The sequence below is a fragment of the Bos grunniens genome, chromosome 18 (assembly GCF_055505025.1).
Source record: "Bos grunniens cultivar Pamir isolate PY7600 chromosome 18, Bosgru_T2T1.0, whole genome shotgun sequence".
Lineage (NCBI taxonomy): Eukaryota > Metazoa > Chordata > Mammalia > Artiodactyla > Bovidae > Bos > Bos grunniens.
In genome coordinates this window covers 58,766,517-58,793,081 of record NC_141182.1, presented here as the reverse complement: position 1 = coordinate 58,793,081, position 26,565 = coordinate 58,766,517, and the positions used below count along the sequence as shown (strand labels likewise).

Below are 26,565 nucleotides of genomic sequence, written 5' to 3'. Positions count from 1 at the left end.
GGTCATCCCAGTGCACCAGCCCCAAGCATCCTGTATCGAACCTGGACTGGCACTTTGTTTCTTATATGATATTCTACATGTTTCAGTGCCATTCCCCCAAATCGTCCCACCCCCTCTCTCTCCCACAGAGTCCAAAAGACTATTCTATACATCTGTGTCTCTTTTGCTGTCTCACATACAGGGTTATTGTTACCATCTTTCTAAATTCCATATATATGCATTAGTATACTGTATTGGTGTTTTTCTTTCTGGCTTATTTCACTCTGTATAATAGGCTCCAGTTTCATCCACCTCATTAGAACGGATTCAAATGTATTCGTTTTTATGGCTGAGTAATACTCCATTGTGTATATGTACCACAGCTGTCTTATCCATTCATCTGCTGATGGACATCTAGGTTGCTTCCATGTCCTGGCTATTGTAAACAGGGCTGCGATGAACATTGGGGTACACATGTCTCTTTCCCTTCTGATTTCCTCAGTGTGTATGCCCAGCAGTGGGATTGCTGGGTCATAACAGTTCTAGTTCCAGTTTTTTAAGGAATCTCCACACTGTTCTCCATAGTGGCTGTACTAGTTTGCATTCCCACCAACAGTGTAAGAGGGTTCCCTTTTCTCCACACCCTCTCCAGCATTTATTGTTTTGGATCGCAGCCATTCTGACTGGTGTGAAGTAGTACCTCATTGTGGTTTTGATTTGCATTTCTCTGATAATGAGTGATGTTGAGCATCTTTTCAAGTGTTTGTTTGCCATCTGTACATCTTTTGGAGAAATGTATGTTTAGTTCTTTGGCCCATTTTTTTTTTTATTAGGTCGTTTATTTTTCTGGAATTGAGCTGCAGGAGTTGCTTGCATATTTTTGAGATTAGTTGTTTGTCAGTTGCTTCATTTGCTATTATTTTCTCCCATTCTGAAGGCTGTCTTTTCACCTTGCTTATAGTTTCCTTTGTTGTGCAGAAGCTTTTAATTTTAACTAGGTCCCATTTATTTTTCCTTTCATTTCCTATATTCTGGGAGGTGGGTCATAGAGGATCCTGCTGTGATTTATGTCAGAGAGTGTTTTGTCTAGGTTCTCCTCTAAGAGTTTTATAGTTTTGGTCTTACGTTTAGATCTTTAATCCATTTTGAGTTTATTTTTGTGTATGGTGTTAGAAAGTGTTCTAGTTTCATTCTTTTACAAGTGGTTGACCAGTTTTCCCAGAACTACTTTTTAAAGAGATTGTATTTTCTCCATTGTGTATTCTTGCCTCTTTTGTCAAAGATAAGGTGTCCATAGGTGCGTGGATTTTAAAAACATACAGTTTACATTTTTCTGATAAGATTATGCAATACTGAGTTCTTCATGTACAGAAAGCAGAGACTGGATACAATGGAGTCATGGCTCATGAGCAGAAAGGGGCTGATAAAGGGAAAACACACAGAAATCAGGCTATTTGTATACACCAACCACCAATCGGGATTATGGTAAAGAGCAAGAGTAATGTTAAAGATGCAGGACAGGGTGTGGAAACACATGAAGGTGCTCGCCAAAAGTAGGATGCTTTGGGTGGCTCTGGACTCAGCAGAGGATCTGGGAGACACAATAGCCTTGTGAATATACTGGACTCGCTGACTGTGTCTGTACAGGGTGAGAATCATGGAGCCACTGGCCCAGAAGATGAGCACAGAAAATGAAATTTCAGGGAACACTATCAAAGCTACATATATTGAGCCTGAGATGTTCTCAAGATCTGTGTCAGAACAGTACGCTGAACCTCTTGTATTTCTCATGTTTGTGCTGCACTGTTTGTCAGAAACATATAATGCATACAGAGGAAAAATGAGATGTACCAACATGTACTGGATCCAGCAGAAGGAAATGGAGAAGGCAATGTACTTTGGGGCTTTGACTTTAAGATTCTTCCAATAGGAGTTTATGGGGCTGATCGTGATGGTCTGAAACACACTCAAGAGGCAAGTGGTGCCGATGGACATACTCCTGCCCACTCTCTCAACATACAAAATAAGTTTGCAGGCAAAATCACTGGCAAAATGTTTCAACCTCAAAGTTGTAATTGTCTGAGGGACTCCTTTCGAGAGAATGACCACAATGTTGGCAATAGCCAGGTGCTTGCAAATCAAAGCTGTGACCCTCATCCTGCTCTGAGTGTGGTAAAGAAAGAGGTAACGGTACAGAAGGGAGATATTGCCCCAGATTCCAAGCACGGTCTGTAATAAGAAGATTATTCCTATGGCCAGTTGGCTGGAGGCTGTTGTGTTATTCAAGATACTCCCCTTTAAATGATGGTAACAGTGATGCCTTAGAGCAGGATGGTTTATATAAATCTGTGACATTGACAGCCAACTTTCCTTGTGTGCTTTGTGAAATTGCCAAGGCTTCACGTGACAGGAAACGATGATGAGAGGATAGTATATTTTATGAAAAAGTCAGCAGGAAGGGCGAAGTGGTGGCGACCTGGAGGAAGCAATGACAACTGAGAGTAAATTGAAACATAACATGAAACAACACTTTAAGAAGAAGCTTACTGGAGGAAAAAATATCTGCATCACTGCCCTCATCAAAAAAGAGGTCAATTCTAAATGCATTCCCTTCTAAATTTTAAAGAAGATAATGTATTATTATTGTAGGGGCTTCTGTGATGCCTCAGTTGGTAAAGAAAATCTTCCTCCAATGCAGGAGACCCCAGTTCAATTTCTGAATTGGGAAGATCTGCTGGAGGATACATAGGCTTCCCACTCCAGTATTCTTGGTCTTCCTGTGCAGCTCAGCTAGTATTTTAAAGAAGATAATGTATTATTTTAGAAAAAAAGACAGGAGTTATTCTAGGGTCTTACAAGTTAAAATGTATGCTAAAGGTACTTCCCTGGTTGTCTGGTAGCTAAAAATCTGCCTTGCAAAGCAGGGAACACAGATTTGATTTCTGGTTGGGCAACTTAGACCCCATATGCCACGGGGTAACTAAGCCTGGGATCTTCAACTAGAAAGTCTGTGTACCACAACAAAAAATCCTGCATGATACAACAAAGCTCCCATATGATGTGACTAAGACCCAATGCAGCTAAATAAATAAATATTTAAAAAAATATGTATGCTAAACAGAACAGAATATATAAAACATATGGTGAAGTAACTTTTGCACATATGAAAATTAAGACTGGTTCTCATCAATACACATACACACACAAAGATGCAACTTAGAACCACACAAGTATGTCCTAAAAAACACAAAATAGAATAAACAGTGGACAGAGTCTTCAAACAGAAACTTTGAGAAGGAAGTTATTCAGTGGATAAAACATATCAAAAAATATTCCACATCCTTGGTAATCAAGACAATTAAAATATAACCACTACCTATATGTAATCAAATACCATCAAGAAATCTGAAACAGAAATGACAAAAATGCCAAGTTTGGGCATAGCTGTGGATGAACCAAGAATCTCATACACTGATGGTGGGTGTTCAAATTGGTACACACATTTTGGAAAACTGTTGTATCGACTTAGCAGATCAGATGTAATCCTGTTCTGAGAAATCTGCTCCTATGAGTATACTCAATAGGATTTTGTACATGTATCACCCAGAGATTAGTTATATTAATAGAATTTATATGAGAGCCCTAATTATTACTTGTAATAGCCCCTAACTCTTAATACCCACCTACCCATTAACAGTTGAATGATCAATTAATCCTTTGATAGTCACAGAATGAAGTCCAATATAGCAATGATAATGACAAAACAGCAATAATATAAAACAATAAGATAAATTCACAAAGATGTAATGGAATGGAGGAGAAAGTCCAAGTGAAAGATGCTGTATGATTTCTTTCATGTGGAGGCCAAGAGAGGCAAAGTGATCCAATATTAAATGTCATAATAGTTGTAATCATATACTGAATAATCCAGGCCTACATATAGTTAACAAAGCTATAGCCTTGGGAACAGTGAGTTAGAAGGGGCACAAGAGAGTTTCATGGGAACTGAGAACATTCTGTTCCTTGATCTAGTTGTAGTCTCTAGACGTGCAATAAATTTCTGAAATTTCACTGAGCTTCACACGTATAACATGCGAACATGCTTTTAACTTTTTAAAAAACATGCATTATCAAAAAAATATGGAAGGAGCTTGGGAAAGCCTATTTCTGTGCATGTGTCTCATCTGCTGCCTGTGTCTGCAAAGGAGGGGAGCTGTAAGCCCAGATCATAACTCCAACAATGAAACATCAAAGAATAGCAACATTGCTGCATACAGAGAATCACTGATTTTGTCATAAAATTCAGCAGAGCAGTATCCTAAGTCTTCATGCTTTGTGTTGATGTGTTGCTCCATTTGGCATCATGTCCATGGGGAAAATAATGTTTACACAGAGATATGACTTGTGACCAATCTTCTCTAAGGACCAGGAAATATAATGAACAGTAGACACAGTCTTCATACAGAAACTTTGAGAAAGAAGTTACATACTGTTCAGTAGTGCAAAGTGGAGACCCCAATATGCTCAGAAGCTTTATTTCTTGAGAGGATTTTATTTATTTCATCTTATTCATTTATTTATTTGGCTGTACCGGGTCTTAGTTAATGGTGTGTAAACTCTTAGTTATGGCAGGTAAATTCTCAGTTATGGCATTGGGAGCACAGCCTTAACTTCTGGACCACAGGGAAGCTTTTGCTTTAAGTTGCACCCACCTGGATTTCCTGGGGCTGATCCTGGTGGCACTTAAGGGGCCAGGAGGGCAAATGGACACACCCTGCCAGCTCTGGGGGCATAGAGAACACATTTGCATGGCTAAATCCCTGAAGACAAGCTTCAGTTAAAGGCTGCCATTGTCACGGAGCTGCCTTTAAAGGGAATGATCAAAAAGTGACTACAGTCCTGTGCCTGAAGGTCAAAACTGTGAACCTCAACTCACATTCAATGTAGTATAGGAAGAAATTAAGGTAAAGAGAAGAAGCACCCAGGATTCCAACTATAGTCTGAGAGGAGCACACTGTTCTTAATGCCAACTCCCTGGAGGCCATTCTGCCAGTTGTTTGATGTACATAACTGCATGGGAGGCACTGGCACTGATTTATTGCAAAGATAAGGAGATCCTAGGTACAGAGAGGTCAGGTGATCTATGTAAATTCACATGCTGATTACAGGCCTAGTGGTGGTAAGAACCTGGTAGGCTGAGTACAAGACAGTGTCCTAAGCACTGTGATGCACCAACCAAACACATCAGCTGTTTTTCAATAATCCAATGTGAAATTTAGTTTTGTTTTTCTATCATACAGTTTATTCTATCAGTTCAGTGCAGTCACTCAGTTGTGTCCAACTATTTGCAACCCCATGAACGGTAGCACACCGGGCTTCCCTGTCCATCACCAACTCCTGGAGTAGGCTCAAACTCATGTCCATTGAGTCCGTGATGCCATCCAACCATCTCATCCTCTGTCATCCCCTTCTCCTCCTGCATTCAATCTTTCCCAGCTCAGGGTCTTTTGCAATGGCTCAGTTCTTCTCATCAAGTGGCTAAAGTATTGAAGTTTATTCCATACCTTTTACATATGATAATTTTGGTTGTAAATAGTTTCCATATCTGCATAAGTATTTATTCTGTAGGTAAATAACATATCAAGAAGATTCCCTGGATTGGATATGGCAACCCATTTCAATGTTCTTGCCTGGGAAATCCTAAGAACAGAGGAACCTGGTGAGCTACGGTCCATGGGGTCACAAACCGAGCCAGTAACATGTATACACACAAACACACACAAACTTATAGGAAAGTACTTCCTGTCCATATTGTATATAATGAATGCAAGATTTCCTCAATGTAAGTTTTGCAACAGAAAGATGCATTCCTGTCATGCCAGGCACAAATTCACTATGGTATCTATCAAAAAAAGACTTGGACAATATTACTTTGTTTAAAAAACTATGAACCATGAATTACTACTATACAATAAATGAGTATAGGATAGAAATGAAAGAATTATTTTTGTCTAAACCCTTAGGTATTTTTTAAATCGAGGTTAAATGAGACTACAATATAACTTGACTTGTGAAGAATATTAACATACTAGGCACATGTAAAAGTATAATCTAGAAAATATTGACTGTTGTGTTGCAAAGGTGGAAGCATAAAGAAATGAATTGTGTGCTTGGAATTGGTGTTAGAATATGCGATTAGACAACATATGAGAAGATACATTTGGTCCTGACAACTGTATTCCAAACCTCACCATTATAAAGCTGCCTTTTCCTTAAATGCTGCTTCCCTATCTTGAAGAGGGATAGCAATCTCGCCATCATCATCAGACCTCAAATGTTTCAGATAAGACACAACTTCTGTGTCCAGTAAGCACATTTTATGCCTAGAGTTAGATATATATGTAAAAAATCATTTCTGTTCTTCAAACATATTCATATTCATGCTTTCTGTAGAGGATTAGAAAATCATTGCTTTTCTATCCTAGTCTTTATGGAAAGCATAAAGGCATGATAATACTTCTAATACAAATTTAAAATTAGTCTAGAATTTCTGAAAGGCAATGTTACAGCAGATTGAATTTAGAAATACAACCCTTAAGCTGCATCAAGATGATCTTTTGGCACTTCCCAGTGTCCAGTGGCTAAGACTCAGTGCTCCCAATGCAGGGAGCCTGGGTTTGATTCCTGGTCAGGAAAATAGATACCACATGCTGCAACTAAGAGTTCACATGCTGCAATAAGATAAATACTTTTAAAAATATTCCTCATTATTATCACTAGGATTGTTTCTTGAGCCCTCCGCAGTAAGAGTTTCACAAAAGAGCTTTAGGAGCTGTCAAGTTCGATGTTGCCTGATGCCAGGAAAGATTGAAGGCAGGAGGAGAAGGGGATGACAAAGGAAGAGATGGGTGGATGGCATCACTGACTCAAATGGACATGAGTCTGAGCAAACTCTGGGAGATAGTGAAGGACAGGGAAGCCTGGCAGGCTGCAGTCTCTGGGGTTGCAGAGTCAGGCACAACTGAGCGACTGAACAACAAAGATCTTGATCTCGCTTTACCTAAACTCTCTCCTAAGGAATTATTCTGCCTTCCTGACCTGCTTTGCCACTGGGTCTATTCCCACTCTACCCCCAGCCCACAGAAAGATCCCTTTTCCAAACATGAACACTTACTCTGAGCTCCTTCCTTACAGACTCTGCCTCTTAGACTGAAATAAAGTACTCAACTCCTTCTCATTCGTTCTCACGAGAAGGTTGCTGGGCTCAGGGTGAAGATTGTAGCAGCCAGGACGTGAGTGGGAGGGAGGCAGTCAGACCCTGAGATAGAGGTTTAAGAGCTGTGATCTCATCCTCCTTCAGAACTGCAATTATCATTTCACTTGAAGTGGCAATGACAGGGCCAACTTGAGAATCTAATTATCTTTCTGAAAAACTTTTTCTGAGTTGCTAATTACTCTCCTGTGAGTATCTCCAAAGAGACCACTGATGTGTTTGAGAGAAGCTCATGATTTTTCATGATGAAGGTTATTTTGAAATGATTAGGACTGCTACACAACTCTGAAATCTGTTGCCTTCATAAACAGGTTGTTTGATCTTAGGGATTCCCCCACAACCACCCCCAACCCATTTAAGAAAGTCAATTGTGAGTGTTCCAGGCTTTGTTCTGGAAACAAACAAAAACACCCAATTAAACTTGAACAGAACATAAGAATCTTGTGTGTGTGTTCATTTATTCATTTACTTGGCTGTGCTGGGTCTTAGTTGGCATGCACACTATTAGTTTCAGCATGTGGGTTCTAGTTCCCCGATCAGGGATCAAACTTGCACACCCCCTGCAATGGGAGCTTGGAGTCTTAGCCACCAGCCCACTAGGGAAATCCTTGTATGGGACCTTCTTTCTTGTACTCAAAACAGCTCTACCTCTTCTCTTTCCTGCATCTCTGATCCTACACTGGACTACGCAGTTTTAGATCCCAGGTAAGGACTTAAGTTCACGCTAGAGGTAGAGTAATAGAAATGATAGTAAAGGAATATCTTTGGGTCTTGGAGGTGGCTTTTCAATGTTGGCTGTAGCACTCATCTGTCTTTGCAGCACTCCCATGGCCTTTCCTCTGGTACACGGAAGGCTTCTAGTCACTGACATATCCACCATGCCTCCCTTTGGGCCTGGAGCCAAATCCTTAAGTTTACCTTTCTCCACCATTTACAGTTCACACCTCAGATCCATTTTCTCCCCTGGAAATAGGCCGATTATTGCCTTCAGTTCAGTCACTCAGTCATGTCCAACTCTTTGCAACCCATGGACTTCTGCACACCAGGCTTCCTTGTCCATTACCAACTTTCAGAGCTTGCTGAAACTCATGTCCATCAAGTCGGTGATGCCATCCAACCATCTCATCCTCTGTCATCCCCTTCTCCTCCTGCCCTCAATCTTTCCTAACCTCAAGGCCTTTTCCAGTGAGTCAGTTAGCATCACGTGGCCAAAGTATTGGAGCTTAGCTTCATCATTAGTCCTTCTAATGAATATACAGGACCGATTTCCTTTAGGATGGACTGGTTGGATCTGCTTGCAGTCCAGGGGACTTTCAAGAGTCTTCTCCAACACAATTCAAAAGCATCAATGCTTTGGCATTCAGCTTTCTTGATGGTCCAAGTCTCACATCCATACACGACTACTGGAAACACCATAGCTTTGAGTCGATCGACTTTTGGCAGCAAAGTAATGTTTCTGCTTTTTAATACACTGTCCTGGTTGGTTATAGCTTTACTTCCAAGGATCAAGTGTCTTTTAATTTCATGGCTGCAGTCACCATCTGCAGTGATTTTGGAGCCCAAGAAAATAAAGTCTGTCACTGTTTCCATTGTTTCCCCTTCTTCTTCTTCTTCTTCTTTTTTTTACTTTACAATATTGTATTGGTTTTGCCATACATCAACATGCATCCACCACGGGTGTACATGTGTTCCCCATCCTGAACCCCCCTCCCACCTCCCTCCCTGTACCATCTCTCTGGGTCATCCCAGTGCACCAGCCCCAAGCATCCTATATCGAACCTGGACTGGTGATTTGTTTCATATATGACATTATACATGTTTCAATGCCATTCTCCCAAATCATCCCACACTCTCCCCTCCCCACCCCTCCCCCAGAGTCCAAAAGATTGTTCTATACATCTGTGTCTCTTTTGCTGTCTCACATACAGGGTTATTGATACCATTTGCCATGAAGTGGTGGTACTGGATGCCATGATCTTTGTTTTTTGAATGTTTAGTTTTAAGCCAGCTTTCATTCTCCTATTTCACTTTCATCAAGAGGCTCTTCAGTTCCTCTTTGCTTTCTGCCATAAGGGTGGTGTCATCTGCGTATCTGAGGTTATTGATATTTCTCCCGGCAATCTTGATTCGAGGTTGTGCTTCATCCAGCCCAGCGTTTCGATGATGTACTCTGCATATAAGTTAAATAAACAGGGTGACAATACACAGCCTTGAAATACTCCTTTCCCAATTTGGAACCAGCCCATTTTTTCATGTCTGGTTCTAACTGTTGCTTCTTGGCCTGCATACAGATTTCTCCGGAGGCAGGTAAGGTATTCTGGTATTCCCATCTCTTGAGGAATTTCCCACAGTTTGTTGTGTTCCACAAAGTCAGAGGCTAATGCTCTTGAGTCCTGAGTTTCAGTGTCTCTGCTGTGCATGAAGAAAGCTCTGGTATTAAAGGATTTGGAATTAGTCAGAGGCAGACTGTGTCATACCTTTTTGCAAAGGAATTTCTACTCATTTCTTTACTGGGGGTAAATCACTGAAATATATGCCTGACCCTTTTGGAGGAGCTTGCCATTTTGGTGGCAGAAATGGATGATCCTACTCACATTTTTATTGTCTGAATTGGGCAGGAAAATTACTCACTGGAATGGGAGATCCCAGTTCTTCATTCTGTCCTTAATGTTTTTCCTGATTTCAATATTCTAGGCTCATTGCTTCTTTCAAAGATGAAGCTTTGGGCTTTAGGATCTAGGGATCCAAGGACACCTGGCTGTCCCTTCTGCCCTCCACATGTCTTTAAGAACCCCTGGGAAGCTATCATATTTCTCCCAAGGACAATTGGGGATGGGGAAATGAGTCAGTCATTAAAAGCCAAGTTTTCTGATACAAGGATGCTGTGATGGCAACTCTGAAGCTGGCTCTGGCACTCTACCTTCAGTTTTACACTCTGCTCACCAGCAAGATGGGTTTTAAGGAATGGCATCAGCATGCAAGGAAGAAGAGAGTATGGCATGCTTACTGGAGCCCTCAGTTGCCTTTTCCTCAGGACACTTCTCCTAATATTGGTTGAGGACCAGAGAACTTCTCAGGCTTAACTTTCTTCCTGAATCTATGAAATTTCTGTAACCAACTACTCCTCACTGGAGCTGCTAATTTTCTTGTATACCAAAGAAACAGCCCTCTGTGGACATCCCTGGTGGTCCAGTGATTAAGGTTCTTCACTCCAAATGCAGCATTCTAGGTTCAATTCCCTGGTTGGGGAACTCGTCCCCACAAAGTGCAGCTAAGTGTTGGCCTGCAGCAACTAGTGAACCCACATGCTGCAACTACGACCTGGAATAGCTAAATAAATAAATGAAAATATTTTAAAAGTGCCCTCTGTCCCAAATATGGTACTATACCCATCTTATGGGATTTTTTAAACACAAACATACCAGCAAAAATCTGGAATAAGTTCTCACAACTCCACGCTAAGTAAAGTAAGTCAGACAAAGAAAGACAAATATATGATATCACTCATATGTGGAATCTAATGAAATATTATTTTTTAGAATCTAATTTAAGAATGATACAAATGAACTTATTTACAAAACAGAAAGAGACTCACAGACTTAGATAACAAAATGGTTGTCTAAGTAGGGGGGAAGATTGAGGGAAAAGGATAGTTAGAGAATTTGGAATGGACATGTACACACTGCTATATTAAAAATGGATAAACAACAAGGACCTACTATTTAGCACTGGGAACTCTGCTCAATGTTATGTGGCAACATGGATGGGAGGGGAGTTTGAGGGAGAATGGATACACATATATGTATGGGTGAGTCCCTTTGCTATCTCCTTAAAACTATCAAAACATAGTTAATTGATGATACTCCAATATAGAATTAATTTTTTAAAAAGGGCTATGACACTCAGGTTACCAGGCATCAGAAAGAGACAGAGCTCTTTATTCCTCTCCACTCTGCCCATGTAGGTTCTGTATTCACCAACGATGAAATACCCACACTCATTACTTTGAAAGACATGTGGCTTCCTTATATACTGTCCACTGACCTTATGCTCATGAGTGAATGAACACCTGACCATTGTGGAAAAATAACACCATGGACCTAGAGATTGTCGTACTAAGTGAAGTAAGTCAGACAGAGAAAGACAAATACATGATATCACTCATATGTGGAATCTAATTTATTATTATTTTTTGGAATCTAATTAAAGAATGATACAAATGAACTTATTTAAAAAACAGGAAGATACTCAGATTTCAAAAACAAACTTATGGTTACCAAAGGGGAAATGTGGGAGGGAGAGATAAATTAGGAGTTTGGGATTAACAGATACACAGTACTATATATAAAATAAATAACCAACAAGGACCTACTGTATAGCATAGGGAATTTTACTCAATATCCTGTAATAAATTAATGGGAAAATAATCTGAAAATGAAAGAATATATGTATAACTGAATCACTTTGCTCTACACCTGAAACTATCACAACGTTGTAGATCAACTATACCCCAATAAATATTTAAATACGTATAATTTACATTTTTCTGATAAGATTAGCAGATAGTGTATTGAGTTCCTCATCAATGAATGCAGAGACTGGATACAGTGGAGTCACGGCTCATGAGCAGAAAGGGACTGATAAAGGGAACACACACAGAAATCAGGCTGGCTGTATTCACCAACCACCAACTGGGATTATGATAAAGAGCAAGAGTAACGTTAAAGATGCAGGACAGAGTGTGGAAACACACTCTGCTCACCAAGAGTAGGATGCTTTGGGTAACTCTGGACTCAGCGGAGGATCTGGGAGACACACTAGCCTTGGGAATATACTGGGCTCGCTGACTGTGTCTGTACAGGGTGAGAATCATGGAGCCACTGGCCCAGAAGATGAGCACAGAAAATGAAATTTCAGGGAACACTACCAAAGCTGTATATATTGAGCCTGAGATGTTCTCAAGATCTGTGGCAGCACAGTACCCTGAATCTCTTGTATTTGTCGTGTTTGTGCTGCGCCATTTGTCAGAAACATATAATGCATACAGAGAAAAATGAGATGTACCAACATGCACTGGATCCAGCAGAAGGAAATGGAGAAGGCAATGTACTTTGGGGCTTTGACTTTAAGATTCTTCCAACAAGAGTTCATGGGGCTGATTATGATGGTCTGAAACACACTCAAGGGGCAGGTGGTGCCAAAGGACATATTCCTGCCCACTCTCTCAACATACAAAATAAGTTTCAGGCAAAATCAGTGAAAACATGTTTCTACCCCAAAGCTGTAATTGTCTGAGGGGCTCCTTTCGAGAGAATGATCAAGGAGTTGGCTATAGTCAGGTGTTTGAGAATCATAACCACGGCTCTCATCCTGCATTGAGTGTGGTAAAGAAATAGGTAATGGTTAAGAAGGGACAAATTGCCCAGAATTCCAATCATAATCTGTGATAAGAATATTACCCCTAGGGCCAAATCTCTGGGGGTTATTTTTTTCATTCAATATTTTTAAATGAAAGTGTTCTCCTTCTTTTAAAGGGTTTGTATCTTTATTATTTATTTATTAGGCTGCACCAGATCTTCAACCTTCATTGTGGCATGTGGGATCTAGTTCCCTGATCAGGGATTGAACCCAGGGCCCCTGCATTGGGAGCACTGAGTCTTAGCTACTGGAACACCACCCACGTCCCCAAAATATTTTCCTTTAAATAGTGACAGTCATTCTTCTGAGTAAAATGTCTCATTGATGTTTTTTGACAGCAAGTGTAATGTTACTTTTGTGCTCCTATTGGTTTGCCAAGGTTTCATGAGACAGGAAGAGATGGAGAGATAGCTGGTGTATTTCAGGGAAAAGTCAGCAATAAGGATGAAGCAGAGTTAACCTGGAGGAAGCAATGACAAGTGAGAGTAATTGGAAAGAGAGCTTATTACAACATTTCAAGAATTAGCTGAAATTTGCTAGCCAGATTGGAGAAAAGTAACACTTCAATCACTGCCCATATCATCAGACAAATCTATTCTGAATAGATTCCATTTCTAATTTTAAAAATTATGCAATTTTTAGAAAAACAATTTCAAAAATTTAAATTAAAAATATATCTGAAACACCACAAAACATATAAACCATATGGCAAAATGGCTTTATCTTATCTTTAGCTTCTATTAAGACTGCTCACATCAACACACACACACACACACACACACACACACACAAGATTTGTCACCAGCACAAAGAACTCCTAAAGACCATATAGTAGAATACAACACGACCAAACTGTTTCAACAGAAACTTCAATAGTTATTCAATGGATAATACATATGTAAAAAATATTCAATGTCCTTAGGAATCAGGAAAAGGAAAATATAACCACTACCTACACATCAAACACCATCCAGAAAACTAGAATGGAAATGACAGAAATATAACGTTTTGGCAAAGATGTGGGTCAACCAAGAATCTCAATCAGATATTAAAATTTGAACAAAGATTTTGGAGACTAGATGTAATTTATGTTTCAACAATTCCTCTCCTATGTGTATCATCAAGACTAGTAGAATTTATGTGCTAGCACTTACCCATTACTCATGTGTGTGTGCATGTTCAGTCGCTTCAGTTGTGTCTGACTATTTGAGACCCTATGGACTGTAGCCTGCCAGGGATTCTCCAGGCAAGAATATTGGAGTGGGTTGCCCTGCCCTCTTCCAGGGGATCTTCCCAATGCAGGAATCAAACCTGTGTCTTCTGAATTGCTGGCAGATATTTACCCACTGAGCCGCCTGGGAAGCCCACACATTACTCATAATAGCCCTAAAATCAAAACTACTCAGTTGTCCATGAACAGTAGAATAAATCAGTAGAATTAATCCTTTGATAATCACACAGCAAAGACCTATATAGCAATGTTAATGTATACTAATAGTTAAATGCAATAATACGAAGAGTAGTCTTGTGTAGACATGAAAGTTGGACCACAAAGAAAGCTGAGTGCTGAAGAATAGATGCTTTCAAATTTTGGTGCTAGAGAAGTCTCTTGAGAGTACCTTGGACTGAAAGGAGATCAAATCAGTCAATCCTATAGGAAATCAACCCTGTATATTCATTGGAAGGACTGATGCTGAAGCTCCAATACTTTGGCTACCTGATGTGAAGAGATGACTCACTGGAAAAGACCCTGATGCTGGGAAAGACCGAGGGCAGGAAGAGAAGGGGGAACAGGATGAGGTGGTGAGGTAGCATCACCAACTCAATGAACATGAGCTTGAGCAAACTCCGGGAGATAGGGAAGTGCAGGGAAGCCTAGAGTGCTACAGTTCATGGGATTGTAAACAGTCAGACACAAGTTAATGGCTAGAACAATAACATACAAATAGATTCCCCAAAATCATATGCAACTGGGAGAAAAGGCCAATATGAAGGTTTTCAGACTCTATGATTCCATTTAAGTATGAAGCAGGCAAAAGTGATCTAATCTCTTAAATGTTAGAATAGTTGTAAAGCTCTTACCAAAAATCCTGACCTACAAATAGATTCAAGAAAACTATAGTCTTGGGAATAGAGACTAGGAGTATAGAGGGTTTCTAGGTGACCCACAATATTCGGTTTCATTCATATACATATATATATATATATATATATATAAATTTTCTTTATCGACTTTTGGCTGTGTTGGGTCTCCACTGTTGCACGGGCATTTCTCTAGTTGCAGAGAGCAGGGTCTACTCTCTAGTTGCGGTGCTCAGGCTTCTCATTGCAGTGACTTCTCTTGTTGTGGAGCTCAAGCTCTAGGGTGTTCAGGCTTCATTCATTGCAGCATGTGAGCTCAGTATTTGTGGTTCCCGGGCTCTAGAGCATAGGCTCAATAGTTGGTGCATGAGCTTAATTGCTCTGCAGCGTGTAGAATCTTCCCAGATCAGGGATTGAACCCACATCTCCTGTATTGGCAGGCTGACTCCTTACCACTGAGCCACCAGGGAAGCTCAACAGTCTGGTTTTTTATCCAGTCATTGCCTACAGAGATGTGGTCATTTCTGAAACTCCACTAAGCTGTGTACTTATAACCTGTGCATATGTTTTTAAGTTTAAAAAAATCTGTCACAAAAAACAGATTTTAAAGAAACTGAGAAAAAACTATTCCTCTGAATGTTGGATCTGCTGATTGTGTCTGTAGAGGATAAGCCTTAGAGAGCCACAGGTCCTGATCATGAGCCCAACAATGAACATCAGACAATAACAACATGGCTGCATATATTGAGTCACTGATTTTATAATTCAGAAGAGTGATATCCCAGATCTTTGCTCTTTGTTTTCGTCTATTGCTTGATTCGGCAAGTCTATGCACTGGGAATTGATATACACCAGCTTATACCTGGTAGGCTACAGTCCATGGGGTCGCTAAGAGTCGGAGATGACTGAGCGACTTTGGCTTTCACTTTTCACTTTCATGCATTGGAGAAGGAAATGGCAACCCACTCCACTGTTCTTGCCTGGAGAATCCCAGGCACGGGAGAGCCTGGTGGGCTGCCGTCTATGGGGTCGCACAGAGTCGGACACGACTGAAGCGACTTAGCAGCAGCAGCAGCAGCTTATACAAGGTCCAGCAGAGGAATATGAAACCTCCACTCCTTTGGAGCTTTTCAGTTCTACCCAACTCTGGTTCCTGGGGAGGATCGTGATGGCTGGAGACGCATAAGAGGCATGAGGTGCCCATGGACATACCCTGCCAGGTCTGTGAGGATAGAAAATTGGATATGTCACTGAAGACATGCTTTAACAACTACCAGTGTCATGGGGATGTCTTAAAGAGAATGACCAAGAAGCGACTGTATGTACGTGCTTGAGGATCAAATGTGTGGATCTCAACCTTTAGGAAGAGATAATGGTAAAGGAAGAAAATACTAGGATTCCTCCAGTAGTCTGAAATGAGCAGACCCTTCTTTGCAAATCCCCCGAGGCCATTCTGCCAGTTGCTGGTGACTGGTGTTTTGTCTTCAGAATGAGAGGATCCTGTTTTGGAACATGTGCTGTGGGCTACAGTCTTCAGATAAGTGGAAACCCCATATTTGCTTTGATAAATATTTACTTGAGAGGCTCATGGTCTCAAGTAAATATTAAGAGGCTTCACAGAGTTGAATATGTAACCTTTAAATAGCGCTTATGATGGATGCATCACTATTGTACTACATCACACGAGGTGCTTTCTTTGATTTTTGTACCTGCCGGAGGTACATTATTTTCCTGAGGGCATTATTTTCAGCATTATTTCAGTAAGGAGACCTGAGGTGCAGAGAATTGAATGACCTGTGTAAATGCACATGCTGCTATGGGGCTGAGTGATAGGAACCTGGTAGGCTAGTTGCCAAGACAGTGCCCTGACCACTTTGTTACACTAATAAATCATGTTAGCTCTGTTTTCAAATCATCCAGAGCTGAATTTCATTTTGTTTTTGTACTTTTCCACCTAATTCACATCATTTTTAAATTTTATTATATAATCATGGTTGTGAACAGTTCCTATTTTTAGGAAATTTAAAAAAAATTTATTTATTTATTTATTTATTTATTTTAATTGGAGGCTAATTACTTTACAATATTGTGCCATACATTCACATGAATCAGCCATGGGTGTACATGTGTTCCCCATCCTGAACCCAACTCTCTCCCCTCAGGGTCATCCCAGTGCACCAGCCCTGAGCACCCTATCTCATGCATTGAACATGGACTGGCGATCTATTTCACATATGATAATATACATGTTTCAATGCTATTAGGAACTTTTTTTTAGTCTAAGAATTTACCATATGGTCAATATCAAATATAAATGATTTTTTGAGGTCATAATAAAGTACAGATGCAGTTTCACAGACTACTGTTACAGTAAATGTCCAAATTGGATTTAATGATGCAAGATTTGTTTAGTGTTAGTTGGTACCCCACTCCAGTACTCCTGCCTGGAAAATCCCATGGACGGAGGAGCCTGGAAGGCTGCAGTCCATGGGGTCGCTGAGGGTCGGACATGACTGAGTGACTTCACTTTCACTTTTCACTTTCATGCATTGGAGAAGGAAATGGCAACCCACTCCAGTGTTCTTGCCTGGAGAATCCCAGGCACGGGGGAGCCTGGTGGGCTGCCGTCTATGGGGTCGCACAGAGTCGGACACAACTGAAGTGACTTAGCAGCAGCAGCAGTTGGCCGCAGAAAGGCTCATTTGCTATCATTCCAGGAACAAAACATAATGGTATGTATCAAATAAATCATTGGATGATAAATCCTTCTTCACTAAACTGCAATGCATGAAATACTGCTATGTGATAAAAAGAGTGTAGCTCTTTTACCTGTTATTAATAATTTTGGTCTAAATGCCTAGGTATTTATTAATGCTTACAATGAGTAAAACTATTAACAATGAAGCAAGATTTGTGAATGTTAAAATACAAGAGACATGTATTTTATGCATGTCTTAAATGCAACATAGTGAATATGGAACCCTGTGTATTGTTTAAGTTGAAATCATCAAGAAATGAGTTGTGAGCTTGGAATTGATGCTAAAATATTATTAAGTCATACAACACAAGACAAGATACATTTGGTCGTGACTGTATTTTAACATTCATAATTTAAAAGTTATCTTTTCCTTAAATGTTACTTCTCTAACTTGAGTAGGGAAAGCATCTCTCCACAGTTGTTAGACCTCGAATGTTTTCAATGGAGATAATCACTGTATCTAGTAAATGCATCATATTCCTAGAGCTTGATTTAAAAAAAAACAAAAAACATTTTTATCCAAAAACAAACTCATATTCTCAATGTATGCAGAGGATTAGAAAACTGTTACGTGCTATCCTGGCTTCCCTGGTGGCTCAGCAGTAAAGAATCCACCTGCAATGAAAGAGATGTGGGTTCAGTCCCTGGGTTGGGAAGATCCCCTGGAGGAGGAAAGGGCAACTCACTCTAGTATTCTTGCCTGGAAAATTCCATAGACAGAGGCGGCTGATAGACGATGGTCCATAGAGTCTTAAAGAGTCAGACATGACTGAAGTGACTGAGCATGCATGCACAGTGCTATCATACTCTGTATAATAGGCAAAAAGGCAGTATAAACCTACCTCTAATTATAATGAAAAATTAGTCTTTAAACCCTGTAAAGTAATGTAAAGGTGGCTCAGTGGTAAAGAATCCAGCTGCAATGCAGGAGATGCAGGTTCAATCCCTGGGTTAGGAAGATTCTCTGGAGAAGGAAATGGCAGCCCACTCCAATATTCTTGCCTGGAAAATTCCATGGACAGAGGAACCTGGTGGGCTACAGTCCATGGGGTCACCAAGAGTTGGACACAACTGAGCCTGCAAGCATGCATGCAAGGTAATGTCAGAATGATTTCAAAACAAAAAGCCTTAAGACCTTAAAAAATGATTCTTCATCCTCACTGTGATGATTCAACATTGATCACCCACAGTGAAGATTTCATTCAGCGACACCAGGAGGCATGAGGCAGGGTTTAGGATCCTCATATCTCTTTACAAGGTCAGCTCATACCTACAGTCTTATTCTGCTTCCCTGTCTAGCTTTGCCACTGAATCTGTTCTTACCCCCCAAATCCCTTTTCCAGACATGAACACTTACAGACTTCCTTCCATAAACTCTGTCTCTTGGGCTGAAATAGAAAATACTCGCCTGACTCCTTCTGGTGGGCTCAGGGTGAAGGTCATGACAGACAGGACGTGAGTGGGAGGGAAGTGGTCAGACCCTGAGATATAGGTTTATGTTCTGTGACCTCATCTTCCCTCAGAATGCAATTATCATTTCATTTGAAGTAGTAATAACAGGGCAGGCTTGGGGAGCTAATGATCTTTCTGAAAAACTTTTTTTGAGTTGCTAATTACCAAAACCAATTATGACTTTCTGGTGAGTATCTCCAAAGAGACCACTGATGTGTTTGGGAAGAGGCCTGTAATTTTTCATGATCCCTGATGGCACAGAAAGTCACCTGTGGAAGGAGTCATGCTGATGTCTGAGTGACTGGTAGTGAGTTATGTGTGTCTCAGGATTCCCTGATTCCCTGAGAAGCTCTTCCACTAAACATCTAGTTCATCCTTCATCTTTGGACTTCTAAGCTGCACTGCTATTAGACTTGGAATCAGACGTAGCACAAGAAGAATATCTGGGATAGGAATAACAGGAAGAACATGCATGATGTTACTTTTTCATTTGTATAATTAAAAACAGGTTAATTTGAGACTCCCCTGGTGGTACAGTGGATAAGGATCTGCCTGCCAGTGCAGGGGGATATAGGTTCAAGCCCTGGTCCGGGAAGATCCTACTTGGTGTAGGGCAACTAAGCTGGGGCGCCACAACTATGAGCCTGTGCCCTGGAGCCCGGGAGCTGCCACTAGAGAAGCCACCACGATGAGAAGGCCATGAACTGCAATGAAGACCCAGCACGACAACCAGATTAAATAATTTAATTTGGAGATGGAAATACGGAAAAGTTTCTAAGAGATGATACTTTACAGATATGGTACTTTTCTGTTGAAGTTGGTCATATGCAATCCATATAATCTACTTTTCATGATTTTGTTTTAAAACCACTTCTTAAAAATCAGCAGTTCAAAGGGAAATGTCCGTAAGGCATTTTCCTTACTTGTACTGGATCTGAAGAAGTGAATGTTAATTTAAAGATGTTTTATCATAATGCCCTCAAGCACAAAACAAGACCGGGAGCTGACTGTGGCTCAGATCATGAACGCTTTATTGCCAAATTCAGACTTAAATTGAAAAAAGTAGGGAAAACCACTAGACCATTCAGGTATGACCTAAATCAAATCCCAAATGATTATGCAGTGGAAGTGACAAATAGATTCAAGGGATTAGATCTGATAGACAGAGTGCCTGAAGAACTATGGACAGAGGTTCGTGACATTGTACAGGAGGCAATGTTCAAGACCATCCCCAAGAAAAAGAAATGGAAAAAGACAAAACGGTTGCCTGAGGAAGCCTTACAAATAGCTGAGAAAAGAAGAGAAGTGAACAGCAAAGAGAAAAGGAAAGATATACCCATTTGAATTCAGAGTTCCAAAGAATAGCAAGGAGTGATAAGAAAGCTTTCCTCAGTGATCGGTGCAAAGAAATAGAGGAAAACAGTAGAATTGGAAAGACTAGAGATCTTTTCAAGAAAATTAGAGTTACCAAGGGAATATTTGGACACAACTGAATGACTGAACTGAAGGGAATATTTCATGCAAAGATGGGCACAATAAAGGACAGAAATGGTATGGATCTAACAGAAGCAGGAGATATGAAGAAGAGGTGGCAAGAATACACAGAAGAACTATACAAAAAAGATCTTCATGACCCAGACAACCACAATGGTGTGATCACTCACTTAGAGCCAGACATTCTGGAATGTGAAGTCAAGTGGGACTTAGGAACCATGACTACAAACAAAGCTAGTGGAGGTGATGGAATTCCAGTTAAGCTATTTCAAATCCTGAAAGATAATGATGTGAAAGTGCTACATTCAATATGCCAGCAAATTTGGAAAACTCAGCAGTGGCCACAGGACCAGAAAAGATCAGTTTCAATTTCAATCCCAAAGAAAGGCAACGCTAAGGAATGCTCAAAGTACTGCACAATTGCACTCGTCTCACATGCTAGCAAAGTAATGCTCAAATTTTTTCAAACCAGGCTTCAACATGATGTGAACTGTGAACTTCCAGATGTTCAAGCTGCATTTAGAAAAGGCAAAGGAACCAGAGATCAAATTGCCAACATCAATTGGATCATCGAAAAAGCAACATAGTTCCAAAAAAACATCTACTTCTGTTTTATTGACTACACCAAAGCCTTCGACTGTGGGAATCACAACAAACTGTGGAAAATCCTTCAAGAGATGGCACACCAGACCGCCTGACCTGCCTCCTGCAAAATCTGAATGCAGGTTAAGAAGCAACAGTTAGAACTGGACATGGAACAACAGACTGGTTCCAAATCAGGAAAGGAGTACTTCAAGGCTGTGTATTGTCACCCTGCTTATTTAACTTATATACAGAATATATCATGTGACATGCCAGGCTGGATGAAGCACAAGCTGGAATCAAGATTTCTGGGAGAAATATCAATAACCTCAGATATGCCAATGACACCACCTTTAAGGCAGAAAGTGAAGAAGAACTACAGAGCCTCTTGATGAAAATGAAAGAGGAGAGTGAAAAAGTTGGCTTAACACTCAATGTTCAAAAAATAAAGATCATGGCATCTGGTCCAATCACTTCATGGCAAATAGATGGGGAAACAGTGACACACTTTATTTCCTTGGGCTTCAAAATCACTGCAGATGGTGACTGCAGCCATGAAATTAAAAGATGCTTGCTCCTTGGAAGAAAAGCTATGACCAACCTAGACAGCATATTAAAAAGTAGAGACATTACTTTGCTGACAAAGGTCCATCTAGTTAAAGCTATGGTTTTTCCAGTAGTCATGTATAGATGTGAGAGTTGGACTATAAAGAGAGCTGAGCACTGAAGAATTGATGCTTTTGAACTGTGGTGTTGGAGAAGACTCTTGAGAGTCCCTTGGACTGCAAGGAAATCCAACCAGTCCATCCTAAAGGAAATCAGTCATAATATTCATTGGAAGGACTGATGCTGAAGCTGAAACTCCAATACTTTGGCCACCTGATGTGAAGAACTGACTCATTTGAAAAGACCCTGATGCTGGGAAAGATTGAAGGCAGGAAGAGAAGGGGACAACAGAGGATGAGATGGTTGGATGGCATCACCAGCTCGATGGATATGAGTTTGAGCAAGCTTCGGGAGTTGGTGATGGACAGGGAAGCCTGGCTTGCTTCAGTCTGTGGGGTCGCAAAGAATCAGACACGAGTGAGTAACAGAGCTGACTGACTGATGCTAACAATGACATTAAGTGCAAATAGGGGTATACCACAGAAAACAGAGCATTTTGAAAAGCTTCCTTTATAAACAAAAGCACAAGGATCAAGTGGTATAACCGATTGTTTTTATGATTCTTTTAAACATCAGACAAGCCAGTGCTACTTTCTCAACTCAACAGCATTGGATTGTTACCAGAGGTCTTTACACTTGTGCTGACATTTCATGAAGGAGCACTCATTGGTTACGGGATTGATGAAGACACCTAAAATAACAACACCACAGTTCAAAAGCATCAATTCTTCAGTGCTCAGCTCTCTTTATAGTCCAACTCTCACATCTATACATGACTACTGGAAAAACCATAGCTTTAACTAGATGGACCTTTGGATTTTCCAACGGACATGCCCACAGTCTGAACAAGGTCTACTCAATAGTTCCCACGAGTGTTTTTGGTCCTGCTGGGAAGTTAAAGGAAACACAGTTCACACAAAAGCACATCCACTTCTGACTCCAACTGCAAGTGTGGGCTTTCCCAAACCCATGCCTGCTGGGAGCGAGCTCCGCCCATGGCAAAGGTCATGAGGAAGGAGGCTTGGCATATGCAAAGGCAGGATCGAGCCTCAGAAGTCCCCCTGGAAATTCTCAAGCATCTACCCCCAAAACCAGAGTCTGCCTACTTTCTGCTTTGTGCTTTCACCTACACCTCCGACTTTATGGGGGGCTGTCCCCCACTACCTCTCTCTGAAAAAAGAGTTAGCTTACAGCTCCAGTTAATAATTCCTGGGTGTGACAGTGTTTCAACCTACAAACTCCTTTGGAAATCCTCTAGCCTGCCTGAATAGGTTTTTCTGGCCACATGTGATTGTTCAGAGCCTCCCAACTGTGAGAGGCAGGAGATGTTCTAAACCGTCTAAACACATATTCCTTTGAGTAGTTAAAAGATTGATTAGAAATTGTATTGGTGAAGGGTTTTTCACTTGCTGGGCCAATGTTTGCTGCTAAGTCTCCATATCCCTTACTTACTGTGTCCTTGGCAGTGTATTGATTGATATAATGGGTGTATAGAAATGTAAGTAGTGGCCTCAATGTTTATAACCTTGGACCCTTGAGTTAATTCTTTTCTTGATTGAGCCCACCTCACCTTTGCTCTATAGGAATGCAGCTTTGTCCAATGCTTTTTTGGAGGCTGGCGCCTGACTTTAGAATAATCACCTTTAGAGAAAGATAAGTTTCTTAAAATGTTAACAGGCCTCCTGGCCAGAAGAGGGTGTAAATCACCTAAACTTTTGCATATGATAAGTTTGAAAGCCTGGCTTCGATTAGGATCAGGAACTGCTGTCCTTGCATGACTCTACCCCTTCCCCCTCTATGCATAACTTAAGGTATAAAAACTACTTTGGAAAATAAAGTGCGGGCCTTGTTCACCAAAACTTGGTCTCCCCATGTCGTTCTTTCTTTCACCTTCTGGCTGAATTTTTCCTCTGAGGCGGGGAAGCTCGTCAAGCCTACTAATTTTGCCTGGGCTTCTAAGATCTGACCGGGGAGGCCTTAGTGTCTCCTCTCCTTCAGGAGAACGGGAGGACGCCTGCAGCCTTCATAGGTGACATAAATTCCCTGCTTTGGAATTTCATTCAGCCTCTTTTCTTCACTGAATTTTCCTACTGAGCTATCCTTATTCCAGCCTCTTTTCTCCACTGAATTTCATCACTGCGCTGTCCTTATTTCAGCCGCTTTTTTCCACTGAATTTCCTCACTGAGCTATCCTCATTCTATTACTCTTTATATCTTTGATGAATATTTAAATAAATAGGTCGCCGACGCCGTCTCTCCTTCGAGTACCCTGGATCAGCTGGGACTGGACCCCGGCACATGCCCATTTCGGTAATTCTCTTGAAGGACTCAGAACTAACTGGCACTCTTCTCCTCACAGTTGTGGTTTATTATATGGAAAGACAGATTAGCACCAAACAAGGAAGAGATGCAAGGGGTACAGCAGCCCAGGACAACTCCAGATCGCTCATTGTTCTCTGCAGACGGCATCTCCTGGTCTCTGGCCACAGCTCTCAGCAAAATGCACATCTTTGTCTGAGCATCTGTATTTAGTACATTTACTATAGGCTTCACAAGACAGACGGCAATAGTATCTCTGAATGTACCTAACATTTGAAGAGCCAGTATGAGGTAAATAGAGATTTAATGAGATTTTAATGAGACAGTGACTCCATTCTACAAAGCTATTACATACATTTTCACAGATTTCTACTAATTCAAGTTTTCTTTCCCCCTTGCTCATTCTTCACCACACGGCCCTCTGTTTCCAAGTCAGTGAATGCAATCATATCTGGCCACACATACGCCAAACACGCATATACATATACATAGACATAGTCTGACACACATGTGTTTGCACACTCACATATATACTTAATCACCCCATACTCCACACTCATCCCACACTCACAAACACTCATGACACATGGAACCACACTCACATTATTGCACACTCTTCACTCACACAGCAACATAAAAGACACAATCCCACTTACTTTCACAGAATCATTTATTTGGTCATCAAGAGGGTTATTATGTTCATCGTGTGTCTGTATAAGGTAAGGCTGCATCTTTTCTGGGGAGTGAAGGCCAGAAAAAGGGAGGAAATGTATGTACTTTACCCTCTGTCCATCCTGTCAAAGCACTCAAGGATAATATATTAGACATGCATCTTCTAAAAATTTCTGAGAGCTTTGCCACTTGAGGTGGGGAGTATGGTATAAACGTTGGAATGCCTGTGGGTATGACTGGGAGTGGGTGTAATGGAGAAAGATAAGAAAGAGGACATGGGGGGCAGGTCAGAGGGTAAGGTGAGACAAAGGGGTTCTGGGGTGCAGAGTACAGGAGGAAAGAGGGTGCAGGAGTAAACAGCACATGGATTTGAAGGCTGCAGTGGGTTTCAAGTCCACTGCGGGATTTAAGGGAACTCAGAGGTTAAGCAAAAACGTTAAGGGCACATCACATATTTGCACTGTGGGGAATAAGGGTTGCAGGAGGCATGGGAACATAAAAGAGATTCCACTGAATATGTAGCTTATACTAGGTGGTGTGTTCATTTTTACAATTCTAATCCCCCAAACCATGAATCTGGTATATCTTTCCACCTGTTTGTGTTGTAATTTCTTTCCTCAGTGTCTTACAGGTTTCCAAGCACATGTCTTTTACTTCCTCTCTTACTTTCTGAGGAAATGGATGCTTTTACTATGTTTTTAAAGCATTTTACTAGCTTTGAACATGGTTGATTTACTACCTTTACCAATGAGATTTTTCCTTTTGTAATGTTCATGGTTCTAGTGTGGCCTTTTTTCTGCTTAGAGAAGTCCCTCTAACATTTCTTTTACGGGTGGTTTCACAGTGCTGAATTATTAACTTTTGCTTGTCTGTAAAACTTTTTACCTTTCCATCAAATCTAAACGAAAGCCTTGCTGAGTACTCTTGGTTACAGATATTGGTTGGGTCAAAAAGTTCATTTGGGTTTTTCCATAAGATCTTACAGAAAAACTCAAATGAACTTTTTGGCCAATCTAGTATTTTCCTTTCGTCTTTTAAGTAATACTGTTCCATACCCATTGACCTGCAGAGTTTCTGCTAAAAAGTCAATTGATAGCCTTACAGGTGTTCCTTTGTAGGTAACTTGTTCCTTTTCTCTTGCTGTTTTTGATATTCTTTATTTTTAAAGAGTTACTTTATAGTACAGGGAAATATATTCAGTATCTTGTAATAACCTAAAGTGGAATATAATCTGAAGAAAAAACCCAAGTCACTTTGCTGTACACTGAGGCTAATACACTATTGTAAATCAACTATACCTCTAAAAAAAAGAGAGAGAGAGTGGAGTCTCTATTTCCTACAGCCTTCTGGCTCTCCTGAAAGAAAGCCCTACTGGATTTTAAATATTCTGGGTGCTCATCTTCTCCGTGTTAGAGCCCCATGTAGGGCTCAGAACCCTCACCCCTTGAGGAGAATCTCTGTAGTTGTATTATTCTCCTGTATGTAGGTCACACACCCAGTGCTACGGTTCTTGACTATACAGAGATTCCAACCCTCCTACCTGTCTTGTTGTGGACCCTTCTGCCTTTCTTGAGTTGTAGCAGACCTTTTCTGCTAGCTTCCAGTCTTCCTCATCAATATTTGCTCTGTATTCAGTTGTAATTTTGGTGTGTCCATGAGAAATGAAGAGCTCACAGTTTTCCTGCTCCACCATTTTGGAGCAGTTGCCTGGGGTATTCTTGGTATAGCAGCCCCCAGCTGACTAAAACAGATTTTTCTGGTCAAGGAAGGTGGGTTGATTATACTCACCTGAACTTTAGAAGTCAATAGAGATAATTGAAAGACAAGAGATTGCAAACAGGAAGGGGACTCAACTTGCCAATGCAGGCAT

The 26,565-nt window shown here is 40.7% G+C and overlaps 1 protein-coding gene and 1 pseudogene across 1 annotated transcript; both read right to left on the bottom strand.

The window, feature by feature from the left end:
• Positions 1-1,178: 1,178 nt before the first annotated feature.
• On the bottom strand, positions 1,179-2,463 carry LOC147354424 (vomeronasal type-1 receptor 4-like). Its single transcript, XM_086353946.1, has one exon. The coding sequence runs from the start codon at positions 2,332-2,334 to the stop codon at positions 1,303-1,305; it is 1,032 nt and encodes a 343-aa protein (XP_086210072.1). The 5' UTR covers positions 2,335-2,463; the 3' UTR covers positions 1,179-1,302.
• Positions 2,464-11,788: 9,325 nt separating this feature from the next.
• Positions 11,789-12,747, bottom strand: LOC147354423 (vomeronasal type-1 receptor 4-like; annotated as a pseudogene).
• Positions 12,748-26,565: the final 13,818 nt, after the last annotated feature.

What these genes read in the sequence shown, in the direction of transcription:
- LOC147354424 (XM_086353946.1), bottom strand. Translation starts at nt 2,334, where the DNA reads ATGTCACAGATTTATATAAACCATCCTGCTCTAAGGCATCACTGTTAC.